Raw genomic sequence first — 11,441 nt, 5'->3', positions numbered from 1 at the left:
AAGAAACGATGGGACCTGGGTGCCGAGGTTTAATGGCTTGCTCCCTCTACTCTAGACGTGATTAGCACCAAGTGCGCAGCCAGTCGTACTACTCCATAAATCATCAACTTCTCTTCCAGCCACACACACCCCGCACTGCAGACTGCCAGAAGCCCCCGGGGGATGCTGACCCGCCCGCACCTCTTCTTCTCCCCGTACGCCTCTCTTTCTCTCTCTATCAGTTCCATTGTTTGGTTGATTTTCTTGGATCTGTCATCCGAAGAGCGTTCTTCCCCGTTCTCCTCTTTTTTTGTTCTTGCTACGCTCATCCGAGATCGGACGCTCGAACCGTTCTTGGTGGAGTAGATTTTTGGCTGGACTGAAACGCCAAAAGATCTGTTTTTATTTGTTTCCTGTGGCTTGTGTGATCTAGCCCCGTTCTTATTGAACTGATTGCCCATTGCCCCAAATCTTAAATAGCTGCCCCGCCCCGCTAATCTTGGCTGGATTCATCTGGAAAGAGTAAAAAATTCTTGGTCTGATTGCGACGCGGAGGTCCGTCGATCATGGTTGAGGGAAGCCATCAAGCCAGAAATTGCGCGGAAAATTGCCCCAAAATAGAATGGGCAGCTGTTTCCATCTTGGTGCTTGAATTGGTTCGTCATGATTTTTGTTAGGATTGGTCATGAAGTTAGGATGCCTGATTTTAGGAGTTTCTTTCTTGAGTACTATACAGTAGTATATATGATTTTTCCAGCAATTAGTGCCGAGTCAATCTTGCACTGGTTGGTCGCCACTCGCCAACCAATTGATTGGTGGTGAATCAGTAAATGCATATTCCACACTAAAAAAAGAGAGAGGCTTATGACCCCGTGCCACAAACAGCTTCAGCCAAACAACATGAATGACACGAGGTAAATCTTACGCTTGCAACTGAAATATTGGACTTGGTAGTTGGGAGAGCACCACTTCAGCTTTGGTGCCTTAGTTGTAGTAATTCTGCTGTCATGATTCATACACAGGAGGAACATGCTGCATTTAGTTCAATACGATGTCAACTGTAATCGTATGCCACAAGTGCTAGCTAAGAAATTGTTGCCTGTTGATATTTCTAATGCTTATGTTGTTGATCTGGGTATCCCAGTTTTATTTGTTGGCCACGTTGTAATCTGTCAAGTAATTACATGCTTGTGTGTTTATGCGCATTTTATGGACGTCTGTAATTAGTTCTTTATAAGCAAAATAGAATTGCAAAACACCTGAGGTAGCTTGCAGTTTTTTAGAATAATATCTATCGGTTTGATTCTCATGTGTGCTGTTACCTTACCAATTTCAGGTAAATAATCTGGTCTCATGGCGAAGCAACACTACGCGACCAGCAGCCTTGTGATAGGCTATGCTTTGTGCTCGAGCTTGCTGGCAATCATCAACAAGTATGCTGTCACAAAGTTCAATTACCCTGGCCTCCTGACAACGCTGCAGTACTTTACATCTGCTGCTGGTGTTTGGGGCCTTGGAAAGCTGGGCTTTCTCTGCCATGATTCCTTCAACCTTGAGACTGCCAAGAAATTTGCACCGGCTGCTGTTGTCTTCTACCTCGCAATATTCACCAACACAAACCTCCTCGTTCATGCCAATGTGGACACATTTATAGTTTTCAGATCCTTGACTCCGCTTTTGGTTGCTATTGCTGACACATTCTTCCGCAAGCAACCTTGCCCTTCCAAGCTCACATTCTTTTCCCTTGTAATCATATTGGGAGGAGCAGTTGGCTATGTGATAACAGATTCCGCCTTCAGCCTCACAGCATACTCGTGGGCGCTTGCCTATCTGGTGACAATTACAACGGAGATGGTGTACATCAAGCACATTGTGTCGAGTCTGGGTCTGAACACATGGGGATATGTGCTGTACAACAACCTTCTTTCGCTGATGATTTCCCCCATCTTTTGGTTTCTGACAGGAGAGCACAAGTCGGTCTTCTCAGCTGTCGAATCACGGGGCGAGAGTTGGTTCCAGCTCGACGCCTTTGTTGCGGTAGCATTGTCATGCGTGTTCGGATTGCTCATCAGCTTCTTTGGCTTCGCGGCTAGGAAAGCAATCTCTGCCACAGCATTCACGGTAACTGGGGTTGTGAACAAGTTCCTCACAGTGGCGATCAATGTGACGATCTGGGACAAGCATGCGAGCGCATTTGGTTTGGTTAGCCTTCTGTTCACTCTAGCTGGTGGAGTACTCTACCAGCAATCAGTTACTGCAAAAGGAAATATTGCAGCACCACAGCATGCACTGGCATCTGAGCAACCTAAGGATGACAGTGACAGTGCAGAGTATGATGAGGAGAGACAGAAGTTGGTTTCATCTGGTGAACGCCCCAGTGCATGAAGAATGCCATTCTTAGCTTTAGATCGACAGGTTTGTCCTTTAATTTTGTTCAGTAGGCCCTCCTGCTTGACCGTTGCAACAGAACCACACAATAGACAATGCCAGTGTATTATGTAATATTTGTTTACAATTAGAAGTTCCCCTTTGTCTGCACTACTCATTTTCTACTGGAAGAAAACTAGGCTTCATCACTATTGTTTATGGTAGGCCTGGTGCCGGTTGTGAAATCGTAATACACTACCTGTATGGACACCTCATGTTATTCTTGATGTTATATAATCAAAAACAAGAAAGTGGGTAGGTATTAATCGTAAGTTGCACTTTGGAGCTAGCGAGCTTTTGGACTTGCAAAATACTATCAAAGGGGCGTTATGCCTCAGAACAAGTTGTGTTATACTATCAAAGGGTTGGAATGTGAAGGTGTTTTAGTGTAATCTGGTTACCTGGCCAATGAGATGGAAGGGGGCATTGGTTCTTGGTGTATGGTGGACTATGTTCTACATGTCTCTCTCTCCTAATCTTGAGGCTCTTACTTTTGCTTGTATGCATGTGTTTTCTTCTCTCTTCCTTGAGCTTGTGGGTGAAATCAAAATTCTCCCTTTGAATGATGCCTCCGTTGTTTTTCTCTTGACTAGGTTATAAGAACCAAAATATTGATTTGACTGGCGGCGGAGTTTGCATTTTGTCTGCTGACCTCACGTACTCACATAGATCGATAATCATAAGCTGTTTATGGAGGAGCTTAAGATGAAAAGAACTAGCCCTGAAATACCCCGAGTTAAGCCACCAATCATCTAGGATGTATTTTTATACTTTTGTTTTCTATGAGGTTGCTTTTCAAAAGTACTCATCAATTTGTCTGTTTGGTTTTCGTATTTAGTTGAAAAAAAGTTTTGGTTTTACTGTTTTAGACGAAAGAAAGAAAGTTCAACAATCTCAAACCGAGTCTTGTTTTTTTTTATTCTTGACAGAAACCTAAGACATGTTAACTGTTTTACATCCGTCCCAACTGAAAGATAAAAGTGAAAATTCACCATGACCACACAGATTAGTGACATTTACAGTTTATTTATGAATCTAAATATTTTGTTGTTAGTTACAAGATAATTTATAAATGGTTTATTATTTTTATGTTAATTGTTAACATTAAGTATTTCAAGATTGACTCCAAGTATCATGAAATTCTACACTCCACGAAAATCAGATGTTGCATATATCAGTGCAAGTTCCTTTGCAATTCCTGCCTTCGGTGAACACAAAGATCCTATTTTCCTATTGATTTCCTGTTGGCATCGCCTATTCTTTTTTTTACTTTTCCAATTTTTAAAATTTAATTTAGGTTTAAGGTGCACTAGCAATTTTTTCCAAGATTGTTAAACACAACCCAAGTAAGTTACATGTAACTGCTTTTCAGTTTATAGTAATCTTGAAGTGCTAGCACTAAGTTGTCATTAGCTAGCTGCATTAATAATTTTGATTCCGAATTAAGGAAGAAAAAACATCTCAGTCATAAGATTTGGTAGGCAAGAAACTATCAACAACTATAGTTCCTTACATCATGCTCACCTTGCAACTTTACGACGTAAGTACAACAAACTTTCAGAGGTAAATAACGATATGCCATTGATGACAGTTTTGAATGTTGATAAGCTGCAGATAAACATATGTTTTTGTTTTGGCGAGCTTGGCACCACCTCAATGGATTCATTTCTGGTATATGTAATGCACTTATATGTGGATTAGGTCATTTTTTGCAGGTTTATCAATCCATAATATTAGTCACAGTAGGGAGCTTTTAGATGATAAGGGTAAGAAACATTTAAAGACTACATATGAAGGCGAAGCCTTATTATTCAGTCTGAACTAATGACATTTGTTTAACTCATGTTCTGGAATGTATATGAAAGTAAATGTATATGGGAGTTCTCATGGAGATTACACAGAGTCAAGACTTGGGGATACAGATAGAAATGGAGTTGGCGATGCTTCCGTTGTAGCATGAAAGTTCATTGCATAAATTCAAAGCAGATGTGGTAATTTGGTATCCTATATTGAAGCTTTAAACCTGTTGGTTCAGTTTACCGTATAATCCTCTAACCCAGTTTTGTCTGATGTCGAAACATTCAAAGATAAGTTGGAGGATTGGTTTTACGTCTGTATCATTCTAAAGTATTCATGTCAAAGCAGAATCATTTATTTGTTATTTTGTTAATAATTTTAGTAGTTAATTTAGTCTAAGTAAAACAATAACTTTGGGCAATAATTTCCGCAGCACCGCGCGGGGAATCATATAGTATGCACAACGCTGGTAACCTGGGGCTGGTGCTGCCTCCTGTTCCTGGCAATCGGGAAACAATTATCAAGTAAACACTATGTGCTATTGTCCTTATTGTTTCTCAGTTCTTAGTTCAACGGGTTGTTAGTTCTTCATAGCTGAATAGAATCATGCCACCTTTATTGCACTTTAGTATACTTCTTTTGCTGTCGACAAGTTTCGGATGAAGTAATTGTTCGAGCAAGCACAGTATACTGAATAGGGCTCCACAATCGACTCATCTCAACATGTTTGCCAGGTTCAGATGTAACTCATTCGGGTACGCTGTCATTCATAAGAGAATCAGATATATCTGTCTGCACCATTTACTTCAATTAGTTGTTTGCAAAAATCTGATAATGTCCAGTATTTGGGGGTTCCTGTGTTTTAGACTTACTCTGACGAGAGGAATGCCATCCTATCGAATGAATAAATTTCTGCCTTACCCACAAAATACAACTGATGATGTCCAGTCTAGAGAATCTAGTCAAAACTCAAAACATGGCCCTAGTTCGAGGAGTCAAATTTCTTTAGGATTTTTCCTACCAGTTTCCGGGTTCAATCGAAATGAATTCAAAAAAAGAGAACCATGATAGTCATTGGAAAGTAATTTCCTTCTGAGAGAAAATTTGTTAGCATCCACTCGGGCACAAGTCAGCTACAAGCGCCAAGGCCACTCTATCCCAAAAGTCCGGACCGAAAAGAGGAGGAAAAATCTTTCTTGTAAGCTGGTTGTTCCCTTCTCCTGTAAGTAAGGTGGGACTAAACATATGCGTAGCCTCACCAGTCTATAGTAGTTCTAACAAAAATTTCGCTCGGATAGTACATGATTGTTTGGTTAAGAAAGGTGCATGTGATCTAGACCAACGACCCAAGGGTAGAAACACCATGTTGGAGGAGGGAGACCGGTAGCTATGTGTCCAAAAATTGGGATGAAGCCGATTTATTGTGAGCATTTCGTTACATACAAAGATGATTTCGAAAAAAAAAAATTCGAACAATTGCGGAGAAATTTGAACATGATTTAACGGTCACCAAGTCTTCTACTTAGTTCGAATTTGACCCGAAATATGGAGAAATGGTTTCAGCACCCCTTTAAATAACTGAAATTTACAGTCACAAGTGACTGGAGTGGTGAGCTGTCAGTTTGTGAGGAGAAACATGTGCCATATGCATTTTTTTTATATAAAAGCCATTTTGTTAAATAACATGTTTAACTATTACACCCGTCCTATGCATAAAATAGGTTACACAGATTCGCAAAAATCCAGATGAACAAGAGATAAAAATTAAATAAAAACAGAAGTAATACTCGAGGGAACTGTATAGACGCCTACGGTGGTAGAGGCTCAATCCGTAGATTACGCTGACATCCATCTTGGATAAAAATATTCCTCGCCATGTCCTCCAATCGTGTGCAGATATCTCTATAAACAGGTCGTGTTTCCACGCGCCCGTAGAGATGATCATGAACAGAGCAAAGTTGTGCACTAATTGATAATATGCATGAGATAATAATTTCTATCATTAAAAACCTTGTTATTTCTACATAGTCATAGAGACCAAATAACGACAAACGCTCCCACACTAATAGGTATTTCTAAACCTATGATCCACACCATTTAGCCAGTTGGCAAACATATTTGCCAAACTGCGTTGCGAATATAAGGTAAAACCTACTTGGATGTCTAATGGTCTCGTCGTAATGGCAGAATACACACTTTGTACTTGCATCTTTCGTGCGTATTATATACTCTCCTATAAAGATACCATGCAAAAACGTCAGTATTTAGCAGAATCTTCAATTTCGAGATGCACCGGAAGAAATAGCTTTTTTCCTGGAAAAGTATTTGTACCATATTGGTTGGTATGAAGTGTCATACAAAACAACGCAATACAAGAATACAATAGCCTAAGTGACTGATAAGGAATATGGTAATAATGCACGTCTGGAACATAATAAAGTGTTATTATGTTTGTCATTGGCATTCTACCTAGCCCTTAGAATTTATAATAAAGAACTTAATAATTGTTATTTTGCTCTGGTCAAATAAAAACAATGAGTTGTTCAAATTATGACATTACTCCATATACGATGGATAAGTTATTATAAATCTTAATGGTGAATCACACATGCATAATACTGACGCTAAAATGCCATAAGGCAAATGATTTGAATTCCACTTATTTGTGGAACCGCCATTTAGGTCATGTTAGAAAGGAACGCATGAGGGAACTCCATGTAAATGGATTTTTGGAGTCATTCGATTTTTGAATCGTCTGACGCTTGCAAATCTTTTCTAAAGAGAATGACTAAAATACCTTTCATAGGCCAAGAGTTGAATGGGCAACTAACTTAGTGAAAACATATATGATGATGTATGTGGTTCACTAGGCATAGTTGTGTGCGGGAGATTCTTCTACTTCATGAAAACTTCCAACAATGAATTGAGTATAAGCAATTGTTAAGTCTCATAGTAAATATAGTAGGCACTGATATTGTTTTCCTTTTTTCTCACAATGTCGTATATACTAGCAGAGAAGCGGGCACCGGGTGCAACTGGGCCGCGTCTGATCGGAGCTGTGATCGACTGCCAAAATTACATGCTATATGCATGGGTCTCGTATCTTCCCATAAATGCAATGATCCACAGAATAGGATAGTGCTAATTACTCTTTTGATTCAAATCCACACAAGGTAGTACTAGTACGTACCTATCCATACTTGGTGAAAATCAAATCAAATCAAACCCTCTTAAATTTGCAATATATATGCGGAAAACCTTCTGGAATCCTTAAGAAACGACACCGTTTCCTGGGAAAGAGTCATTCATTTCCAAATATGGGTCTGATAATCCTTGGGTCGTCTTCCTCAATCTACCATATCGAAATCCATAGGCACAGATCGTGCACGATGATCTCGATCGCGCTTTTAATTCCTTCCATTCCATGAACAGCTGCGTGCCTGCTCCTATAAAGGCCGGCTGCCCTGATCGCGTCGTTTTCAACAATCCACATTATCCGGCAACGCGCAGGAGCAGGTGGCGTGCCGAAGAAAAGGAATGCGGCCGCCCCGCCTAGGCGTGAACGGATGGACCGCAACTTGTCCTGCTCGTGTGAGGCCATAGGTGACGGGCCGCACGCACCACAACGTGTACGCGGTGAAAGGAAATACGTAATAAGCTCGATACATTCCCACGCGCGCGCCATCAATTTTCTGCCTTTCCCTTCCAAATTTTTGACGGTCAGCTCAACTCGCCGTCGTCTTCCCGTTCCAAGTTTTTGACATGACCTGTACCTTGTTTCTCGATCTGGACGACCTTTGAGTCGCACATCAAAATAGATGACAATAAAATCTAGTACTACCCACACTCAACCATTTAGTTATTGTTACAAAACCTCACAAGCCAGGTAAACAATGTATTAATTGCCACAACTTTCCACCGCTGAATATTACAGCACCACCAATCATTACACCAATGGGTCAGTGTCCCTACACAGTCTTCCTCCTGCCAAGATTTGGCATGGTATCAAGTGAGCTTAGACAGTAAACTAGACACTGAAGTCTTGTACATAATGTGGTGCAACACATAAAAACAAAGCCACAAACACCCAACAGCAGGAATCTTATTTGAGTTTAAGCATAAATAATGGCTGCACATACAAGTTTATGTTACTGAATCATGCAAGTATAATACTGAACATTTGTTGTTTTCAGTCCATTACCAAGCACTGGAACCAAGTGTCGTTCTATTTCTGAAATTTCGGTTATAGGTCTACTTAGTTCTGAAACAAAACAGAAGCTAGAGGTGCACACTAAATATTTACTCTAGCTACATATAATTACTTAATTAATCTAAACTACAATCAACATACATGCTTCCCTGACAGAAGGTAGTGGACAGATATGAAATCTCCTATTTCAAGTATTGCAGCTCAATTATTTAGCAGTAGCTACAAAACAACTAAAACCATTAACTCCCCTAATCCAAAGAACCACTAACAGAAGCTAGAATCATCAGGCCCTGATCAACTTAATCAGAGACACTAGACTGAGAGTAACCAAGCTCTTGTCCTTATCTGCAGGAGCAAGCTGAAAGCTTTCATCCTTTAGGTACATACGAAGAAAGGAGAACAGATCATGACCTTACCATGTCATCTAAGCTCAATGCGGGCAGATCGGACCCCTGGAGGATATGGCCTCCATCTTGGCTGCTGCCCTACGAGGAGAGCAGCAGCAAGTGCTCCAGTGGATGCCAGCAGCAGGTCAGGTGACCATGACCACCAACACCAGAACACCATCAGACGCAAACCCCCGTTTAGTGCCCTTCAGCTCCCGCCACTCTGACACGCTTTGAACCTGAAATTGTAACACGTTTTAGCACTGCGTATGCACATAAGCAGAACTAGAATCAAAATAATAATTACCACATCAATTTCCTGTGCACACACTGATTTCAATCCATACATGCATTATTTTTCTACTAGCTAAACATTCAACAGGAATGAAAAGAAACATTTTTGAGCCAAAAAAAAACTAAGAAATGGTCCAATCCGACCAAATGCAAAATGCTACGGAAAAAGATTTGTTTTTTTTGCAAACAATACACAGGGGTGGGGGAGGGGAGGAGTAGAGAGGCTTCACCGGCAGCAGCTTCTCGCGGAGGTGGTCGGTGTCAGTGGTGGCCGGCAGCAGGAGCTAGGGGACGTCTCTCCGGGGAGACGCCGGTAGCAACACCAGCAGCTCGGGGAGGCAGAGGTTGCAACGAAGCGCCGGCGCGCTCCATGGAGGCTGCTTCGTGGGGGAAGAGCGGAGGAGGGGCCGGCGGCGGAGGGGGGCTCGCCCTCTTCCCTCAGCTCGGTCACTGTTCACCACGAGCGCGGGGAGGAAGTTGCTGGTCCGGGAAGAAGCAGAGGCGGAGGGGAGGATGTGAGGCGGAGGAGGGGCAACGGGCGACGAGCCGGCCAGCGGCGAGGAGGGGCGGGGACCGATCTGGATAGGGAGCGGTGGCCGGAGGGATCGAGGGTGAGTGAGGGAGGCGGCGTTGGGTGGAGGGTTTCGGGACAGAGGAGATGGAGGTGGGTCTTTTTATTTTTTTGATGATTTATTAGAAGGGGTGGAGGTGGTGGGTCCAGCCGGATGACAGACGGGGCAGGGAGCCGCACAAAGGAGGTGCTCGCCAGGTCATCAATCCGCGGCATTTTCACTCGCAACACCATCTCGGCCGTCCTTTCCGATAACATCCAACGGCACGTTTTTGGTTCCGTTTGTGTTTCCTTTAGCTCTCCTGCTTTTGGCTGTTGGATCAGTGCCATGTGGATGGTACACATGATCCTACCCTAATCCTGCCATTTGATCGGTTCCACACCATGTCGCACGAATCGATAACTTGTTGCTCGCAAACTCAAACATCGTCGTAGGTAGGCTACCACAGTACCACCAAATATTTGTTTTGAGCCGGTCTTTTAGGTTGAGACAAGTAGCGCCCGGAAATCAAGGATGAAACATAGGGTGGGTGGGGCACCCGACACTAGAGATGATCCAGTTAGCACGATGACTAGGGGCCGTGTGTCGATGTTGGCAACGGTTGGGAAGGGTGTGGCAGCTAGGTGGAATAGCAATGTCGGTGGCAATAAAATGCTATTACGGGTCAAGCCAGAGGACAATGGTGGTAGCGGCGGTGAGTCTATGAGAGACGAGGATGGTATTGGCGGGGTAGCCGCCGGGGACGCTGATGTTTACTCCATGCGTGTTGCTTGTACAACCATAGTTGAAATCTGACTGCGACACTTCCCCACACGGGTGACCCTGAAAACATATCATCCTAAAAATGGCACATGAAATGATAGGTGATAACTATCTCATACTATGAAATCATAACATCCAACAATTAATGAATGGACACACGAAATGATAGGTAATAAGTATCGCCTAGCATAAAATAAGGATCCTAATTGATGCGGTTGCGAAAAGGCACATGAGATGATAGTAATAACTATGTCTTGCCATGAAATATTCACACTCAATAGTGATATGTCACATGAAATTATTGGTAACGACTATCTCATGGCATATAATAAGGGTCTCAACAACGCGAGATGAGGCACATGAAATGTCATTTAATAACTAATGTGTAAAATTCAATTAACATATGTCGGCGTTTAGCCTAAAAGGCACCTCGAACGGGTGCGGAGCTCCGCCTTCTTATAATGCTTCATCTACCATGCAAAACCAAGGAATTATCGTCCTTCACCGTCCAAACTATACTCATTATCGACACTTCTCGTGATATGAGTTGGAGGCTAGTATGGTATACGTTCGGTAGATACCATCGTGCACTCCTTGACGAATGGTCAAATGGCCGGTGGTGTGGCGGCGGTGTTAGTTGCTACGTTGTGAGGATCTAGAGGTGGTACATGACGAGAGAGACAAGTGAACACCGATTAGATGACCCCAAAATGTGCTCGTGTTGTTCACACACAACTTATGCTCCCCCTAATCCAATGTTCAACCTCATGCAAAGGTCTGTTGTCCTCATACTTTCCTGGTCTACCCATAAAAAGACCATATACCATCGTACTATCATGGACAAATTCATCTCCCCCTAAGCAAACGACCAACCTAAAAGAGGTCAACTTCTTAGAAAAGTTAGTTCAGTTAACTCAAAGGCCCATGCAAAAGGGAAAAGTTTTCCTGCCTTTCCTCACGTTAGTTCATGAGAAACCCTATTTTGTGAGTCACACGATGTCTACATCGATTTTC

The 11,441-nt window shown here is 42.4% G+C and overlaps 1 protein-coding gene across 1 annotated transcript; it reads left to right on the top strand.

Annotated features, from left to right (window-relative positions):
- On the top strand, positions 1–2,678 carry LOC124653375 (GDP-fucose transporter 1-like). The gene is made up of 2 exons (XM_047192439.1): positions 1–194; positions 1,316–2,678. Exon 2 carries the CDS (start codon positions 1,333–1,335, stop codon positions 2,362–2,364), a length of 1,032 nt encoding a protein of 343 aa, XP_047048395.1. The 5' UTR covers positions 1–194; positions 1,316–1,332; the 3' UTR covers positions 2,365–2,678.
- Positions 2,679–11,441: the final 8,763 nt, after the last annotated feature.

The sequence above is a fragment of the Lolium rigidum genome, chromosome 5 (assembly GCF_022539505.1).
Source record: "Lolium rigidum isolate FL_2022 chromosome 5, APGP_CSIRO_Lrig_0.1, whole genome shotgun sequence".
In the NCBI taxonomy this organism is placed as follows: Eukaryota; Viridiplantae; Streptophyta; class Magnoliopsida; order Poales; family Poaceae; genus Lolium; species Lolium rigidum.
This window is presented reverse-complemented; position numbering and strand designations above follow the sequence as displayed.

Bases quoted from the DNA above. Each gene is read 5' to 3' on its own strand.
- LOC124653375 (XM_047192439.1), top strand. From the start codon at position 1,333: ATGGCGAAGCAACACTACGCGACCAGCAGCCTTGTGATAGGCTATGCT.